We start from the raw sequence: 20,015 nt of genomic DNA on the forward strand, positions 1-20,015 counted from the left end.
TCTAAGAGGGACTGAAGCCGAGAGGCAGTTCCCACCATAGGGAAAGGAATAAGTATTTATTAAGTGCCTACTATGTGCCAGGCACTATGCTAAGTGTTTTATGAATATCTTCTCATCGGTCTTCTCAACAACCCTGTGAGGTAGGTGCTATTATTATTCCCTTACAGTTGAGGAAACTTAAATAGGTAGAAGAGAAAGGACTTGCCCAGGGTCACACAACTAGTATATATCTGAAGTTGGATTTGAACTCAGGTCTTCCTGACTCCAAGCCCAGTGCTCTATCCACTGCAACACCTAAAGACCCAGTATCCCGACAGGACTGATAACATTGGCTCAGCCACGGTTCTCTCCTGATCCTAGGGATATGGGGCCTGCCAGTCAATAAGTGCAATGGTAAACTAGAGATGGGAGAAGCAATCTTAGGGTGTGACTGAGACTATGGGCCAGGGGCTAAACTTCCTGGCCTGTCTGCCTTAAAGAGCTGAATGAACTGTTCCACTCCTGCTCACTTCAGCTGAAGAGCAATTATAAAACATTTTCTTTGTTGAGGGAAGGAGAAATCCACAGACCAAAATAAATGAAAGAATGCCAGAGCTGGGAGGACGTAGATCGCTAGAGATCCCCAGCTCAGAAAGCTTCTCTGGTTCTGCGTTGCTGCCCGGACAAAACAGTAACTCCAGAGCCTGGAACTCAGGTCCCTCCAGGACTCCAGTCTAGCTTTCCAGACATCATTCCCGTTCACACTGTCTGTTCCAGCCAAACTGGACTAAGCCGGTCCCTAATCTCTCCTATTCTCTGTTCTAACAGCCTTTGGAACTTAAATAAGCTTTGATTGTGGCTCCGTGATGCATCCACGTGCATGAGGCCCTGGCGAGGGGCCTTTTCCACTCAGAAATTACTTTCATGTCTCAAAGAAAAGGGTCATCCTTCTTCCATCAGGTATTTGGCTCCTACTTCTTAAGAAAAAGGAATTTAAGCCAAAAAATATTTCAGGGTGGTATGTGAGTGAATGATTGGTCTCAGGGGGCAACTGCTTCACAAGGAGATGATCCCCGCCCCCCAACCCCCCTGGCTGAGCTCAGCCAGGAATATGTCCTCCAAATGCCTCCTCCTCCAACATACTGGTGCAGGGCATCTCCAGCGGGTCTAAGTCAGCTCGGTAGTACCCATTGCGGCAGACACAGTTAGTGGCTCCTTCTGAAGTGGTCCGGCTGTTGATGGGGCAGTGAGTGCATCCTTCATCCCCCTGATTGGCCTTGAAGGTCCCAGAAGGGCAGCCTAGAGGAGAAAACACACGAGAGTCACCCAGAGAGAAATGAATGAATAGAACTGGACTGACTGTGTGTGTGTGTGTGGAGGGGGGGAGTCAAGAAATCTTAGTCAGAAAAGCAGCTGATACCAGAATTATTATTCCCATTTCACAAAGGAAGAAACTGAGGCTTGGCAAGGTAATTAATTGCCTAAGGTCCCATGGGGCAGACCTGGGACTCACATTAGAACGTAGACTCCTTGTGAATAGGGATTGCTTCATTCTTTGTACTTATGTCCCCAGAGCCACAGTGCCTGGCTCATACATAGTAGGCTCTTAAGAAATGCTATTGATCAACTGTGATTCAGATTATCATGCTACCTTTCCCCTTAGAGAGGTCCTGCAGGATAGTGGGATGACTGCTGGATCAAAGTGCACAGACCTGAGTTCGAGTCTCAGCTCTGTCCTTTACCACCAGTATGACCTTGGGAAAGTCCCTTTAACTTTTTTAGGGCCTCAGTTTCCTCATTTGTAAAAAGAGAAGGTTAGACTAGGCTTCTGAGGTCCCTTCCACTCTTGAGCTAGGATTCTATGATCCAGGTAGACGCCTAAGGGTCTGTGAGAACTTTCTCTGAACCCCATTCCGTTATATATTTGAAACATATGAAGGATGAAAGGCCTTAGAATGGGAAAGGCTCTTAAGAGCCATCTGGTTCAACCTCCTTATTTTATTATTTATATACCTCCTTATGTATATTAATACTTATTAAATATTTGCATTTATAGAAATATTTATTTATCAAATATCCACATCAGATAAATATTTATTTATTAAAGATTTACATTCACAGAATCATTTATTTATTAAAGATTTACATTCACAGAAGTATTTATTTATTAAAGATTTACATTCACAGAAACATTTATTTATTAAAGATTTATATTTATATAAATATTTATTCATTAACTATTTATAGTTACATAAATATTTACCTTTATGTTTAACCTCCTTATTTATGTGGGAGCTGAAGTCCAGAAAGGCTTGTTGATTTATTTGCTCGAGATCACACAGGTAATAGGAACTGGATCAAGATTAGAGCTTAGAGCATCTGAATCCAAACAGTGGATGTCTCGTGATAGCAGGTAACCCAGCCTTTTGGTTTTATGACAGCAAACAGGCTCACAAAGAGATTGCAGGGTCATAGAATTAGAGCCGGAAAAGACCTTAGATGCCGTCTGGTAAAACTCTTATTTTGCAGATAAGGAAACTGAGGCCCTGGAAGGTTAAGTGGCTTGGCCAACATAACAGTGATATTAAGTGCCAGAGGCAGACTGTGAACTCGGGTCCTTGGACTCCAAACCCTTCCCCCTTCTCCTTAAATCCTTGTCCTTTTCTCTTTTTCTCAGCCTCTTTGACAAGGTCCAGTCCCGGCCTGTTTGTAGTCTTCAATAAAAGCCGATCCAGTCTTGGAAGAGATCAGCTTTGGCGGAATTCTCTTCCAAATACGGATGAAGGAGGCTGGGGAACAGTGCTCCCCTCCCTTTCTCCCCATCTTCTCCCCGGCAGCAGCTCCAGCAGCCCTAGCTTGGCACTAAGGAACCGGGTTCCCAAAGGCTGCTGGGAAGCTCTCCAGCCCCAGAGATGGATGGATAGATGTCCCTCCAAGCTGGCGAGGTCAGGCCGTCTGCAACACCAGCCACGGACAGTAGAGGGTAGTATCTGAGCTGCAGGAAGCGTGCCGTCTCTACACCTCCCCCACAGCCCCCCAAAGCACTCCTAGGCATGTGTGACACATGTTCTAGCAATCTCAATAAATAAACAGGAGCCCCGGGTGCACAGGGGGGGACTCCTTGCCTTTTCCAAACTCTATCCGCCGCCTCTCTCTTCAGGCAGCAGGCCTCTTTCTATTCCAAACTTCCTAGGCAGAAGGAACAGATTTGTTTTGGAGAAAGCTCTGCTGGTTCCCCGTTCTGCCTTTCGTTTGAAATCCAGAAGATAACAACAATGACAACAGTAAAAATAGCTGACATTTATATGGCGCTGTATGCAAAGTGCGTTGCAGGAGTGATTTCATTTGATCCTCTTAATGAACTCTGCTTTTATGATCCCCATTTTACAGAGGAGGAAACTAATGCTGAGACGTACTAGCTCAGGTAGTGAGTATCTGAGACAAGATTTGAACCCAGATCTTCCTAACTCTCAGACTAGCCCTGTGGATTTGGAGCTGGAAGGGACCTCAGAGCTTACTAAGTCAGTACTGAGCCCCTCGTTGGCACAGAAGAGAAAAATGATGCCCAGGAAGGGAACTGACTTGTTCAGGGTCACATGTGGGGAGCGGCAGATTTGAGCATAGGTCCTCTAACTCCAAATGAAGCATTCTTTCTAGTGCATCCCACTGTTTCCCTTCTCCCCTTTCCGCACCCAGGCTTGCTGAGGCTGGGTCGGGTGGGGGAGTGAGGACTTCTGCTTCCTGGACCGTCTGAAGGAGCCGAGGTCTGGGAGCCAGGCACCTCATGGCAGCTGTGACGCTAACTCACTGGGTACCGAGTCTGTGAACAAGTAATTTCCTCTCTCCGGGTCTCAGTTTCTTCATCTCTCAAGTGGGGTTTGCTTAGTTCATCTGCGTATTGAGAACGATGAACGTTAGAGCTGGAAGGGGCCGCCAACATGACCTAGTTCCATCATCTCGTCTGGCAAAAGCTAGGGAGGTGAAGGCCTAGGGTAGGGCAGTGACCCGCCTCAGGTCACACACCAGTTAGCAACGGAGCTAGGTCTGGAGACCAGGTCTCCGGGCTCCCAGGCCTGTGATATTTTTCATTTCTACTACACTCTGGTTCTTCTGACACACCGCTGGAAGTGTGCCAGGCGGGATGGCCTGGAGTTTGTAATAGAGACGAACAGGACACCAGGGAAAGGCCTTGACATCCCCCTCCACCACCCTCCAGCATTCACAGCCTTCCACCCAATGCTGACGCCTGAGAATGCTGGTTGGGGGAGGGCTTTATTCTTGTGGTTTAAAGCTCCCGTTCCTTTGAAACCTCCCCCATTCCACTCATTACTAATAATCTTCGCCCTTGGAACTCACATAGCGCTTTGCAACCTGAATGGTGTAATAATAATGATGATAATCATAATGATAATCATAATAACTAACATTTATAGAGTGCTTACTATGTGCCAGGCACTATACTATGAGTAATACTGGCATTATAATGATCTGTCTCCATTGCTGCTACCATTGTTAGATTGGGTGAGTTCCATGTTGGCAGGCACCAGCAAAAACATAGGGCTCTGCATGCAGTAGGTACTTAACACATGTTTGTTGAATGGAGTGAAGGAATGTGTGAAAACACCAAGATCCCTGGGATGGGGATGGGGGGTGTCACACGTGAAGCTACCGTCAAGTACCTCTACCTCAGCTGCAAAGAAATAGCTGAAAAACTGGTTTGGATGGTGGGTAAGAGTAACAAAGAGACCGGTGGGCCAGGAGACACTGGAGGGGTGTGGACAGAGAGACGGGAGGGCTGGGGGATGCTGGGAAGGGACAGTCGGACCTACGTCTTCACGTTCTCTTGAAAGACTGCTTTTAGCTCTGAACGCTGTATGTTTTAAAATTCCATGTTCCAAGATCCTTTCAGGACCTCACAATCTCTGTTCTAAGGCCCCTCCCAGATATTCCAGCTCTGACATCCTGTGCTCCAAGGGCCCTCCCAGCTCTGACATTCTGCGTTCTAAGGGCCCTCCCAGCTCTGACATTCTGTGTTCTAAGAGTCCTCCCAGCTGACATTCTGTGTTCTAAGAATCCTCCCAGCTCTGACATTCTGTGTTCTAAGGGCCCTCTCAGCTCTGACATCCTGTGTTCTAAGGGCCCTCCCAGCTCTGACATCCTGTGTTCTAAGGGCCCTCCCAGCTCTGACATCCTGTGCTCCACGGGCCCTCCCAGCTCTGACATTCTGTGTTCTAAGGGCCCTCCCAGCTCTGACATTCTGTGTTCTAGGTCTCCTCTTTCCAACTGTCACATTTTATATTGTAAAGTTACTTCCAGGTCTGACATTTTGTGTTCAAACATTCTATGTGCTAAGGAAGGACACTTTCTAATCTAATATCCCAGAACTCCATGTGTTGTAGTGAATAGAGTTCTGGATTTGGAACTGAGAAGACCTGGGTTCAGGTCCTGACTCTGGCATGCACCAGCTGTGTGACCCAGGGCACGTTACTCTATCTCTCTGACCCTCAGTTTCCTTAATCTGTAAAATGGAGATAATTATGAGGGCAGCTAGGTGGATAGAGAACCAGGCCTGGAGTCAGGAAGACCTGAGTTCAAATCTGATCTCAGACACTAGCTGTGTGACCCTAGACAAGTCACTTAACCCTGTTTGCCTCTATTTCCTGTAAAATCTGTAAAATGAACTGGAAGAAATGGCAAACCTCTCCCTTATCTCTGCCAAGAAAACTGCAAAAGGGGTAATGAAGAGTCAGACATGACTGAAATGACCACACAACAACACACCTATAATGCCAGCCTTACAGCTCTGTTGTGAGAATAAAATGAGACAAGTACACAAAGTGATGTCCAAACTTTGAAGTGCCACATACACGTCAGGTACGATTATTCTTTCATCCCCTTTCTCTTATTCCTTCCTCTCACCGTGCTCCTTCCAGTCATATTTTCTGCAGAGAGCCCCTGTTGCCCAGGAATTCAAGACCCCAGAGATGCTGATCTCTGGTCACTCACTTATGTATGGTTTTTTTTTTTTTCCCTGAAGTCAAAGACCTGGGATGGGGGAAGAAAAATGAAAGGGTTCTCTATATTCTAACCACGATCCTAGCTCTTATCACCCTCTCACTGCACAGACCAACCAAGGAGCTGGGATGCTGGACAGTCCAGTAACAGCTGGCCTTGACAGAGGACTTTACAGTTTGCAAACCCATTTATGTCACTGGATCATCCCCATTTTATAGATGAGTGAAACTGAGGATGAGAAATTAAGCAACTTGGCCAGGGTCACAGGGCTAGTAAGTATCTGAGACAGGTTTTGAACTCAGGTCTTCCTGACTCCAGGCCCACTGCTTTCCATCCATCTAACTGCTTCAAGCTGATAGGGCAGAGGGCCCAGACTAGGATTCAGGGGACAAGGGTTTTAGCCTCAAGGCTGCCACTAATTAGCTGAGAGTCTCCATACAAGTCACTTCTGGCCTCTAGGCTCAGTTTCCTCACCTGTAAAATGTAGAGATTACTCTTGGCCTTGCCTCCCTCATAAAACTTCTTTGAAAATCCAATGACAGGGGGGCAGCTAAGTGGCGCAGTGCATAGAGCACCAGCCCTGGATTCAGGAGGACCTGAGTTCAAATCTGGCCTCAGACATATAACACTTACTAGCTGTGTGACCCTGGGCAAGTCACTTAACCCCCATTGCCCAACACACACACAAAAAAACCACAAACAAACGAAAATCCATTGAGATGGACAACATGTAAATTCTTTGAATAGAATAGGCTGTAGCAAGGTTAAATTATGATTATTTACAGATAGGTCATGTAAAAATGTTATGTATATAGTCTGATTTCCCTAAGTGGCTGCCAGTTCCGGGCCAGCCTGGGACATGAGAACACACATACACACACACACAAAATGGTGGTGGCCAGTCAATTCCCCCCACCTTTCCACCCTCATCTGTTAGGTTCAGCGTGCCTCTGCTCCAACTGCTTGTCTTCTCCCTAACCTAATGTGATTTGTACGAGGCTGCCTTTCTGCTGGCTTGTCCCTCCATCTGGAATGCCCAGCCTGCTCTCCAGGTCCCAAAGTCACCTCTTCCAGAAGCCATCCCTCATTAACCCTGCCCCACTCAGGGGCTTCCTCAGCAGGCCTATGCTTGGACAGTTAGGCAGCTTTGCTTTGAGTCTCTTGCTTCTGAAATTGAAATACCAAATGCCATAGTCAGAAGAGACAGCAGGAGGATGCTGGACTTGGAGGGAGGAAGCCTGGTGTTCAAATTCCTCCTGTGTGGCTTTAGGTAAATCACTTTGTTTCTCTGCTCCTGAGTTTACTCTTCTATAAAATGAAGGAGTTGGACCAGATGACCTCTAAAGTCTCTCCTAGCTTTAAATATGTGGTCCAAAGCTTGACCTTAGAACACAGAATGGCAGAGGTGGAGGGAGCCTAAGTGATCATTTAAGCATCCTGATTTTTCAGGGGAAGAAACTGGGAAGCAATTTAGCCAAGGTGACACAGAAAATGAACGCCAAAGCGGGCCTTAGAAACCAGGTCTCAATTCCAATTATATTTGCTGAGGATCCTCCTAGCTCTGACATTCTCTGATCTAAGATTCCTTTCAGGGATGGTATTCTCTATTCCAAGATTCTTCTCAGCTCTGACATTCTGTGTCCTAATAAAATGAGAAGAGAGGGTTCCCCCTTTTCTAAAGAAGATCCCGGTTCTCATCCCACAGAAGGAAGGCCCCTTTCACTCCAGAGGCCAACCAAGCTCTAGAGGGTTGGGGATACCTTACGGCCTAATGCTGTCAAGAAGAAACAGCTCACATGGTTCTCTGTTCTAAGGTTCCTCCCAGTTCTGACAGTGTCTGTTCTAAGCTGTGACATTTTATGTTCTAAGGTTCCTTTCAGCTCTGATAGTCTCTGTTCTAAGGGCCCTCCCAGCTCTGACATCCTGTGTTCTAAGTGGTCTACCAGCTCTGACATCCTGAGTTCTAAGGGCCCTCCCAGCTCTGACATCCTGTGTTCTAAGGGCCCACCCAGCTCTGACAGTCTCTGTTTTAAGGGCCCTCCCAGCTCTGACATCCTGTGTTCTAAGGGCCCTCCCAGCTCTGACATCCAATGTGCTAAGGGCCCTCCCAGTTCTGACACTTTGTGTTCTAAGGGCCCTCCCAACTCTGACATCCTGTGTTAGAAGGGCCCACCCAGCTCTGATAGTCTAGGTTCTAAGGTTCCTCCGAGCTCTAACTCTCTGAGTTATGACAACATGCAATTCTGTAAGTAGGGTCCTACCCCTTAAGATGTGCCAAGATTCCTTCAGGTCATTGACAGTCCAGGGCTATTTTTCCACTTTCAAGATTCTTCCCTCCCTACTCCCCATCCCCCAATCCTGGCAGGCAAGTAAATTCTGTGAAACCTCCTCTCTCTGACCAGGGTCTGACCCAGCTGACTCAGCAAAGTGCCTAGCCCTTTGTTGGCAGGAGCATCTCAGAAGGGACGTGGCTGCATTAAAGGATCCCCAAATGCCTCTTCTGTCCAGTTGGCTTAGCTCCTCACAGATAGGGCCACTCTCAGAGGGCGAGATCTCCCTTTGATGGAAAGTGGGTACACGTGGACTCCATTACTCCTCTGAGGAGAGGTCACTCCCTCCATATCACCCTCCCAGCCCCTGTCTGGACTTCACATTCCTTCTCCACATTCCTGGACTGCACTGGGGGTGAAAATGACCCTCCTGAGAAGAAGCCAGTTTTTCTTTGGGGAGAGGAGTCCTCATGGCCAGGCCTGGGCTGCACATGCAGACAAAATCAGGTTACAGTGAATGCCGTGGGCTCTAGGTTTGACTCCTAGCCTTTGAATTGTACAGCTCTTGTATCTCTCTGTTTCCTTCTCTCCACTCCAAAGCCCTGCCCTGCTTTGGAGCCTCATCCTTCTCTTTACCTCTTTCCTAGACTATTCGGCTAGTCTCTTAACCTGCCTCCCAGCCTCCATTCTTTTGCTTCTCCAATCCATCCTCCAGGTTTGACCATGTTGCTTCTCAGCTTTTGGAGTTCCAGGGGCCCCCTATTGCTTCTGGAATTAAATACAAAACTCCTACTTGGCATTCGAAGACCCTCAAGAGATGGCTCCCACTCCCACAGCACTTAGATGATGAAATTCTCTTCCTCATGCAACTCACCAGATCAGTCAAAGCTGGCTGGTTGCTGTTTTCTCTTCTAGGGCATCCCATCCGCCATCTTTATTCCTCTGCATAGTCTGTTCCCCATGCCTGGAATGCGCCCCTTTCTCACTCTTTCTCCTCGTAGAATCCTTAACTGTTTTCCCCCCCAAAGCTCAGCATAGATGTTACCTCCTACCTGACGACTGACATTTAAGGCCTTCTACAATCTGGCTCCCATCCACCTTTCCAGACTTAGTATGTACCACCTATTGGGAGTTCCCCAAAGCTGGGATTCTATCACCAATCTTGTTGATTATCTGTAATTTATTCCTTCCTCACTCTTACTTCTTAGAATTCTTGGAGTCCCAAAGAAGCCTTTCCAGGTGTCATGCTCTCTCCTGGAACTAACTTATCTGGATTCATGTCAGAAAGCATTTATTAAGCACTTACTATATACATGTGTATACATGCCGCATCTCCCCCAATACAACCTGAGCTCCTTGGGGGTAAAGACTATTTTGGGTCTTTTATTTTATCCTCTGTATTAGCACAATGTCTCTTACACACAGTAGGAACTTTATAAGTATTCATTGAACTGAAGTGATATGTTTGTGGAATGAACTTGGATCACATTTATGTGATTGTGATTACATAAAAAGAACAGGAACCGACATCATCTTATCCTCTAACAAACTTGTGGGTGGGTAGAGCAGGTTTTTTTGTCCCCATTTAACAGATTAAAATGCTGAGGTTCAGAGTGGGGTAAGTGCTGGACAAGATGGTCTTTGGAGTTCTTTATAATTCTAAGATTCTGGGATTTGCCCAAGATTACAAAGAGGCAGAGCCAACACTTGAAGACAAGAGGGACAGAGGAAAGACATTCTGATTTGGAGTGAGAGGGTCTGGGTTTAATTCTGGGCTCTGAGGGGCTTCAGTTTCATTCTTTGTAAGATAAGAGGATTAGAGGAGATGACGTCTAAGGTTCCCTTTATCTCTAAGTCTTTGATCTTTTGACTTGAATTTGTAATTTCAGGAATTGCTTGGAGACCTGGGACTGCCTCCTTGAGTCTTGGCCTAGGGTGGCTTGCTCCAAAGCCAGAGACCAGGAGACCCTCATGGGTCGAGGCTCAGCTCCAGTAGTTAAGGAGGGTGTAGAAATACCCTTGACTTGAAATCTAGAGGCCTAGGTTCCAGTTGCTTTTCCACTATTTACTATGTGACCTTGGGCAAGTCATGTCCCTTCTCTGGGTCTTAAGTCTCCTAATCGGCGGAATTCCAGGTGCTGTCCAAAGGCTCTTCCAGCTCTAAATCCTGTAATTCCTAATTGAAATCCCTTCAGCTGAAGTCCTACCCAATTTCCTCTCATTCTGTCTGCACTGATGGTGAGCAGCTGTTCCATTCTCCATGTAATACCCCATCAGAGCCTGGAAGACAATACTTCCCTCACCTCTCCAGCCCCTGAGTACTCCTCCTCTGTTCATCTCTAATGCCTCAAGTTTACGCCAAGGGATTCTGCACTCCATTACAGGATGGGCTGTCTCTGGGTTAGCCTTGTCCGAGAGCCAGGAGAGGTCTTATTCATCCTGGTTCAGTTTTAGATGGCAAATTAGCTGTGGGGAGTAGGGAAAGGCCTAGACTTCTGAATCCTAGAATGAAGAAAGAGGTCCACTGAATGAAGATGGAGAGCACCTCAACCACCTCAGTTCAACTTCCCACCCAGGGCAGTTAGAAGATAGGGGTTTAATTCACAGCATCATGACGCTGGGACTTCAGAGACATCTAGTCGAATTCATTTTTGTTGCTATCCAATCATTTCTGTTGTGTCTGACTCTCTGTGACCCCATTTGGGGTTTTCTTGGTAGAGATACTGGAGTGGTTTGCCATTTCCTTCTCCAGCTCATTTTACAGATGAGGAAACTGAGGCAAACAGGATTATGTGACTTGTCCAGTGTCTGAGGCTGGATTTGAACTTGGAAAGTTGAGTCTTCCTGATCCCTAGTCACCTTGCTCCTCATAACACCCTTGATAAATACTCATCCAGCCTTTCCTTGAAGACCTCCAGGGAAGGGGAATCTACCACTTCCCAAAGTACTTTGAGGTAGCTCCAATTATTAGGAAACTTTCCCTTACTTATAGTCCCAATTTGCCTCCAGGCAGTTTTCTACACATCTCCTACACATTGAAGTCTAACCTCTGGGGCCAATCAGAACTGGTCCAATGGCTCCCCCATAGGACAATCCTTCAGTTTCTGAGGACAGATCTCATATCACCCCTGAGTCTTCTCTCCTCCAAGCTGAACATCCTTCCTTCCTCCAACTGCCATTTCTATAGAACTCAAGGTCAAACTGACTGTTGTCCTCCGGGTCAACGTTCCTTCTAAAGTGTGCTTCCCCATAGGAACACAGTCTGACCTTTGGGACCACCACCTCCCTCACTGTGGACAGGATGCCATTTTGAAGGAAGCCTAGAATAGCGTTAGTTTTTCGGTCACCACATTACACTTCTATCACTGAATGTAAGCCCCTTGAGGGCAGGGCCTGTTTCTCTTTTGTCTTCCTATCCCCAGTGCCAGCCACAGAGTAGGCGCTTAATAAACAACTAATGATGACTGATTGATCGATTGATTAAAAGCTGTGTGATAAGGCTAGATCAATGCCTCAGTTTCCTCCTTAGTAAAATAGAAGTAATACAATCACTACAGACCCCAAAGGACAGTTGTGAGGGCTATATGAATTCATGAGATCAGAGATTTAAAGGGATTTCTGAGGTCATGGAATCCAACTCACTCATATTACAGATTAGGAAACTGAGGCCCAGAGAGGCTCATAGATTCCTCAATCCAGAACTGGAAGGGACCTCAGAGGCCCCGTAGTTCATCAAATGTACATAGCACTTTGAGGTTCACAAAGTGCTTTGCCATAGATGATTTAGTTTGAGCCCCTCAACAATCTCATGGGGCAGGTACTATCATTCCCATTTTACAGATGAGGAAATTGAGGGTCATACAGCTAGGAAAGGCCCGAGGGAAGTTTGAACTCAGGGCTTCTTAACTCTGAGTCCAATACTACACCATCCAGCTGCCTAGAAGTATAAGGCATCTTCTAGTTAGGATCCCATGGACTTCCACAGGGGAAAATCAATCCAGGATTGGGGTGGTGGTCAAAAATGAAGTTCTGGAGACACAAAGGGAAATAATTCCAGTGAGGAGGAAAAATGGAGTTTTTTGTTTTTGTTTTTTTAAATTTAAACGGACCTATCTCTGTGTATGCACTAAGAGCTCCCCAATCAATTTAGATTTTGAAAAGGAGGGTGGGTACAGGAGATGGAAGCCAGGCCAGGAGACCCAGGATGAATAGAAAAGGATAACACGGTCTTGAGAAAGTTGTGTCAGGAATGTCGAAACTCAGGAAGAACTGAGGCTGGCAAGTTAAGCAAATAACTACAAAAAGAGGGTTTGATAAAAGAACAAACAAGCCACATTTGGAGGAAAGGGAAAGTCAAAGAACCGACAAGGGACCTTTACTTGGGGAAGATGGGACAAGGATAACTGAGAACAGAGAGAAAGCAAAGGGGCCCAGCTCCTGATTTTCTCTACCAAGGAGAACAGCTGGAAAAACAAAAATGGGTCCCAGAGAGTCGATACCCAAGATCAATTAGAAAATAGTAGCAGTCCGACTCATTGCACTTGATAGACTCAAATCACCTGGTACAGATGAACTATGTCCTCAGAGGTGCCATGCAAGGCTCAGCTGAGCTCGAGTCAACAAGCATTTATTAAGCACCTACTATGTACCAGGCCCTCTGCTATCTTGGGGAAACAAGCAAAGGCAAAACCAATCCCAAACCAACCTCCACACGCTTTCCTGCTTCTCCAGGAGCTTACAGGACTAATGGGGGAGAATGGAAGGACCCGGGGATGTTGAGCCCAGGGTAGAGAAGACTTGGGGGTAACAGGAAAAGAAAGCTTATTACATGGAAGGATTAGATTTGTTCTCTTCTGCACCAGATGGCAGGATCAGGAACAATGGGGGAAATTAAAAAGTGGCAGTTTCGGTTTGATGTTAAAAATTACCAACAATTAGAGCCATTGAAAGTGGAGCTAGCTGCCCTGGGGGCCATGAGTTCCCTGTCACTAGAGGTCTCCTAGCAGGGCTAGATGACCATGTGCTGGGTATGTTATGGAGGGTCCTCTAATTTAGGTAGAGTATAGGTGAGGGGGTTACTGAGGCACCTTCTGACTTGGAGACTCTCTAATTATGCGAACAGGGAATGTTAGAACACAGGGAAGGGCCCTTAGAACACCAGAGCTGGGAGGGCTCTTAGAACACAGAATGTCAGAGCTGGAAGGATCCTTAGAACCCAGAATATCAGAGGTAGGAGGGTCCTTAGACCACAGGATGTCAGGGTTGGGAGGAACCTCAGAACACAGAATGTTAGAGCTGGGAGGGGCCTTAGAACACAGAATGTCAAGAGTTGGGAGTGACCTTAGAACACAGACTGTCAGAGCTGGGAGGGCCCTCAGAACACAGAATGTCAAGAGTTGGGAGTGACCTTAGAACACAGAATGTCAGAGCTGGGAGGGGCCTTAGAACACAGAATATCAGGGTTGAGGGGAACCTTAGACCATATAATGTCAGGGTTGAGGAGAACCTTAGAACACAGAATATTGGAATTGTGAGAGCCCTTAGAACCTAGAATGTTTACAAGATCATAGGCTTATCGAATTTAGACCTGGAAAGGGCTTTAAAGAGCATCTAGGCTAATCCCTTTACTTAACAGAAAACCGAGGCCCAAGGGAAGGGAAATGATCTGTCCAAGATCACGCAGTGAGTGAGTAAATAACAACACCAGCGTCTTCATCAGAGGCAAAGGAAATTGAAATTACACTGAGACAATAAAGTTTAATGGGACCCTGAGGAGGCCTGTTCTTTCTCTCCATCTTAGTCTTGAGATTTAAAGAGAAAGAGTTCCCAGATCCCTGTGTATTTAAGCACTTTGAGGGGAGTGGAGAAGACAAATTCACCAGGTGCCAATTAGAGACCCCAGGATGTATGGCTCCAACGGATCCCTGCCTGCTCTGTCCTAATCCAGGTTTCACACTGTCAATTATCACCTAAGACTTTAGCGCCTGGAGCTCCAGGGGTGAGCAGAGCTCAAAGGGGTCCTGGCGATCCTCTCTCATCCGGGCCTTGTGACTCTTCCTCACCCTGGTGGCTTTTGGCCAAAGGCTCTTTTTATGGTGCCCAGTTGGGGAAGGAATATTATTCTATTTAAAAATAATTTTTGTCACATGTGCTTAGTTTTTTTTTTGGTGGGGGGGGGAACTACATCACTCACCAAACCCTCTTAAGGCATGATCTTCCATACTTGTGGCATCCCAGTACTGTGTGCCTGCAGAGAGCTGAGCATGGGTCTCACTTAGGAGGCAAGAGGTACTGGGTTTTAGAGTCAACTCTGCTACTAATCCCTTGTCTGAATGAATGAAGGAAGGAAATAGCATTTCTTAAGTGTTTATTATGTGCTAAATGCTGGGGATGCAGTCCCCAAGGAGATAACATACCTAGGGGGGCTGTGGCCAGTGATGGGCATACTGAACTGTTAACAACCCCTCCATCCAACTAGTTAGGGATCCATGTGATTGTATTATCGTCTCAGTCACCTTTTTAATCCACTTAATAGTATTTTATTTTTTCCAATTACATGTAAAGATAGTTTTCAACATTCACTTTTATAAGATTTTGAGTTTCAAATGTTTTCCTTCCTCCCTCTCTCCCCAAGATGTCATGCAATCTGATATAGGCTATACATGTACAATCATACTAAACATATTTCCACATTGCTCATGTTGTGAAAGAAGAATCAGAACAAAAGGGAAAAATCAAAAGAAAGTAAAAACAACAAAAGAGAAAATAATATGCTTCGATCTGCATTCAGAACTCCACAGTTCTTTCACTGGATGTGGATAGCATTTTCCATCATGCGTCTTTTGGAATTGTGTCAGATCATTGCATGGCTGAGAAGAGCTAAGTCTATCAAAGTTGGTCATTGCACAATGTTCAGCAATCACTTCTTTTAATAACTGAGAATGGAGTTCATGTGGGCTGGACAATTGGAATTCAAGGGCAACTATCTCTTGCTATCTCTGTTTTTATCCTAGGCATTTATTCCCATTAGTCATTTTGGGAAAAGCAGGCTAGTGCATTTCAGCAGCTGTAATTTCAGTTGATTTGATGCCTGAAATTCTACAATTTGAGCCTTGCCTTTAAGACTTAAACTTCCACCAGTTAAAATGCAAACGTCCCCAGGAGGGTCAAAAGTGATAATTTCATCAGTTATTTACACCACAGTGTAAAGGATTTTATCAGGGTCATTCCTAGGAGGCAGACCATTTCATCATTGGATAACCGAGCCTTGGGAAATGCTTCCTTAGATTACCTTAAAATTAGCCACTTGGTGACTTCTACTCATTGGTCCCAGTTCTGCCCTTTATGTGGAAGATGTCTGCTCCTCCTTTTCCATGACAGTCCTTCAGTTACTTAATAATAATATTTACTTAATTTTTACTTAATAATAATAACCACTAGGATTTATATAACACTTTAAAGTTTGCAAAGTGCTTTACATACATTTCATTTGATCCTCTCAACAAACTTGTGATAGGTGCTTTTATCATTCCCATCTTACAGATGAAGAAACTGAGGCACGAGTGACTTGTCAGACCAGGGTCACACAGATAGTAATCGGATAAGGCAGGATTCAAATCTGACTCCAAGTCCTATACTCTATCCATAGTACAACCCATCTGCCATATATTTTATGGTAGCATGCACATCCCTGCTCGTCTTCAATTCTCTAGACTAAATATCTCCAGCTTCTCTCCCTGATCCTCATTCTTCACACTGCCATAGAACGAGGATTTTAAAACCTTGATCCTGACAAGTCACTTAATCTCTGTTTGCCTCAGTTTCCTTAAATGTAAAATGGGAATAACCTATCTTGCAAGATTGCTGTCGGGATCAAATGAGAAAATATTTGTAAAGCATTTTGCAATGCTTAAAGCTAGCTATTACTATTGTGACTCAGAAGCTCTCCATCTGCAAAGTTACAATAGTCTTGTTATTAATAAATAAAAGCTGTGGATAGTTGGTAAAACAAAACAAAACAGAACAAAAACCACCTTGATCCTTCTGGTCACTTTCCTGTGGACACACTTGAGTTCTCCCAAGTCCTTAAAATGGGGTGCCTAGAACTTAGCTGCGGTGTGTCTTATCTCCCCAGCAGAATGTAAGCTCCCTAATGGCAGGCAGTGGCTGTTATTATTTTCCTTTGTATTCCCAGTACCCCGCATATAGTATGCCTTTATGTATTTGTTGAATTGAATTGAACTGGACATGGTATTCCAACAGGGCAGAGAACCATGGAACGCCTTCTGGACACTAGCTTTAGGTAGGGTCTGCCTTTATGACAATGTGGTATTTGCACTGCTGTCTTATGTCCCCTGGGGCTCGTCTAGCCCTTTCCATTTCTTTTTCTTCTCAATATCTCTGGTAGAAAACCTAGTTAGGCCTCAAAGTCCCTAAGCTTCTTTTCCAGAAGGAGCCCAAATGTAGTTCTGTGGAACCTGGCTTTAAGTCACAAAACCTGGGCTTAAACCCTAGCTGGGCCTTGTGGGGCTGCCTCCCTCCACTCAGCCATCAAAGACATCTTTCTAAGGCTCAATCCTGACCGTGTAACCCTTTTGCCCAATCAACTCTAGGATTAAGTATAAAATCCTCTGTTTGGCTTTCTAAGCCCTTCCCCAACCTTTTCAGTCTTGTACCTTAGGTTTTCCTGTGGTCCAGCACCACTGGCCTCTTTGGGATTCCCTGTACAAAATGCTTCAATGCCTCACTTCTGGGCATTCTCTCCCCCTCCATCTTGGCCTCCTGGCTTCCATCAGGTATCAGTTGAAATCCTACCTTCTGAAAGAAGCTGTTTTTGTGATTCCCCTTAATCCCCTTAGTGCCTTCCCTCTGAGATGATCTCCAATGTGTGCTGTATACAACTTAGATGTGTGCAGTTGTTTGCCTGCTGTGCTCCCCCATAAAACTGGGAGTTCCTTTAGGGCAGGGACAGATTTTTGCCTTTATTTACGTCCCAGCATTTAGCACGTTCCTGACATATTGTTGTTCAATCCTGCACAATTCTCTGTGATCCCATTTGGGGTTTTCTTGGTAAAAATACTAGAGTGGGTTTGCTGTTTCCTTCTCCAGCTCATTTGACAGATGAGGAAACTAAGGCAAACAGGGTTAAGTGACTTGCCCAGGGTCACACAGCTAGTATCTCAGGCTGGATTTGAGATCAGGTCTTGCTGACTCCAGTCTGGGCACTCTCTCCACTGTGCCACCTAGCTGCCCAACTCCTAGCATATTATAAGTGCTTACTAAATGCTTGTTAGGTGAGTCACAGAACTTCTCAGGGCCTCAGTTTTCTCAACTGTAAAATGAGGGAGTCAGACTAGATGACCCCAGCAATTCCTTCCAACTCTTAATATCGATGATCCATTTTTTCTAAGTTTTTTATATTTTCCATAAGACAGTCTTATGTGGGGCCTTGAACTCCTTGCCATGTCCTCACTGGCTCTGCAAGGCTCTAAGGCTGACCACAGATTTAGAGCAGAATCATCTTATAGACCTCCCTCATTTACAGATGGGAAAACGGAATCTTGGAGAAGTTAAATGGTTTGACTCTAAATCCACTCTTGTTTCCCATTGTCCCATGGTGTCTCTTTTCCACGCTTTCAGTCAGTCAGTCAGTCAATCAATAAGCATATATGAAGCACCTGCTAGGTGCCAGGGACTGAGCTCCAAAGAAGAGTAAAAGACAGTCCCTGCCTTGGAGGAACTCCCAGTAAATGGGGGTGTGAACAGCTATGTAGAAACAAGTTACAGATGGGAGAAATTGGAGATATTGAGTAATAAAGAAGGCCCCAGAATTAAGGGGAGTTGGGAAAAGCTTCCTGTAGGAGACGAGAGTTCAGCTGGGACTTGATGGGAGACAGGGGAGCCAGGCAGCGGAGGCTAGGAGGGAGAGAATTCCAGGCACGGAAGACAGTGACTGTTACTGGCCCCTCTATGAAGCAAACCAGGGCTCGATCTCCTCACACACCTGCAAACAATTACTGGGGCAGACAAGGCTCCTCCCCACCTCCCTCCTTTCCTCCTCAGGCTCTGCCCAGCGGATCTGCCCCCAGCCTCCAGGTTTCTGGCCCAGGCAGTAAATGCCCCAGCTCACCATCGGCCTGGGGCGGTGGCTGCCTGCTTCTTCCCAAAGGGACTGAGGGCCCTCCCACACAGCCCCAGCCAGCAGCGGAGAGCTCCCCGACACCCAGCGTGAAGCCCAATTCCTCCAATTTCCTCCCAATTAATCAAGTTCTGAACTTTTTAATTATCTGCCTGCGGGGTGACTCCTTACTCCTATGAAGCAATTAGGGACATTTCTCAGTGCTGTCCTGCTATCTGCCTTGACCATATTTAGGGAGGTGGGAGGGGATCTGTTGACAGGGGAAGGGAATCGAGCAAAATCCTCTCCAAAGCAAACAGGACTTGTCCTGGTGGGCCTGGGACAGAGGTCTCCCCTGGGGGAGCAGAATCTATTGAAAGTCAGAGGATCTGGGTTCACATCTTGACTCTTTCACTTTTTCTGGCTGACCTTGAGTAGGTCACTTCACAAGTCCAAAGTCCCTGGTTCTAGGTCTCTGATCTCTGACTCCTTCCCTTTCTAGATTATTTCAATAAACAGTTGGCCAGAATTGGAATTTATTTCACAGAGCTGAGTTGTCTCCAGTCACATAGCATAGTAAGAGGCAGAGCCAGCCTTAGGACCCAGGGCTTCTGTACCTGGAGTCTCTTTACTACATATTTGGACTAGGGCCTGGACCTAGAAGACCTGCTTAACCAGCTCCAAAAATGAGATCTGCTATGATGAGGGGATGGAGGGGAAGGGGAAAAAAATTTTTTTTTTTAAGACCCCTTCTGTGACTAATATTTGATAAGAAGCTGTATGGTGGCAAGAATTTTGTACCAGGAGTTAAGAGCTGAGCCAATTCCTGGCTTACACTGACCGTAGGAGGAAGACGCTTCCTGAATTATTATGCATCTCCATATTACAGATGAGTGAAGTGAGGCCCTGGGAGGAGAAAGGACCTGTCTAGGGTCCCACGCATGGAAGAGACTTAAGCCCAGGTCTCCTGATCCCAAGGCCCCAGCCACTGGGCCTCTGCCTCTAGGAAGAGAAGGGAGGCTACTTGGGGGATTCATTTATCTGCAGGATAATGGACTTACTTCAGGAGAGAATCCAGCACCAGAGCTTTTAAAAGCAGAGGTGGGGTTTTTTCATAGAAGAACAAGTCTGGATTTGCAGTCAGAGGGCCTGAGCTTCCAACTAGTGCTGTCAGATTACACAAAGAAAGACTCGGTGTCCGGGAGTGAGGAGGTGATGGTCAGTCTCTCTCTCCTGGGCACTGGGCGGTCCAGACTGGATTATTCTGTTCTGTTCTGGGCACTGCAGGTTAGGAAAGACATGGAGAAGCTGCAGAGGATTGGATGGAGGGCTACCAGGGTGGAGAAAAGGCCCAAGTTATGAGATTCAACTGAAGGAACTTCCTTGGGATGTTTGGCCTGGAGGCGAAAATGATTTGGGTTGGGGGGAGGGGTTGGCATGATAGCTACGTTCAAAAGCCTAATTTCTGATTGTTCCCAGTGGGTAGGACTAGGAATATTGGGTGGAAGTTACACAGAGGCAAATTGAGGTTTGTTATCACGAAAAACTCTCTGACGGAGCTAGATTTCCCTGAGTGCAGGTCTTTAATTAAGCAAAGGCTGAAGGACTATTTGTCCGAGATGTTAACAATTCCT

The 20,015-nt window shown here is 46.0% G+C and overlaps 1 protein-coding gene across 2 annotated transcripts in view; it reads right to left on the reverse strand.

Annotated features, from left to right (window-relative positions):
* The window catches only part of EPHB2 (EPH receptor B2), a 191,204-nt gene that overhangs the window by 60,638 nt on the left and 110,551 nt on the right, over positions 1–20,015 (reverse strand). For both annotated transcript variants that reach the window (XM_027841405.1, XM_027841404.1), the window contains exon 3: positions 1,123–1,278. In XM_027841405.1, coding sequence (XP_027697206.1) covers positions 1,123–1,278 — 156 coding nt within the window. The remainder of the gene's footprint in view (positions 1–1,122; positions 1,279–20,015) is intronic.

This window comes from Vombatus ursinus, unplaced genomic scaffold, assembly GCF_900497805.2.
Source record: "Vombatus ursinus unplaced genomic scaffold, bare-nosed wombat genome assembly UNPS02014859.1, whole genome shotgun sequence".
NCBI classification, from domain to species: Eukaryota; Metazoa; Chordata; class Mammalia; order Diprotodontia; family Vombatidae; genus Vombatus; species Vombatus ursinus.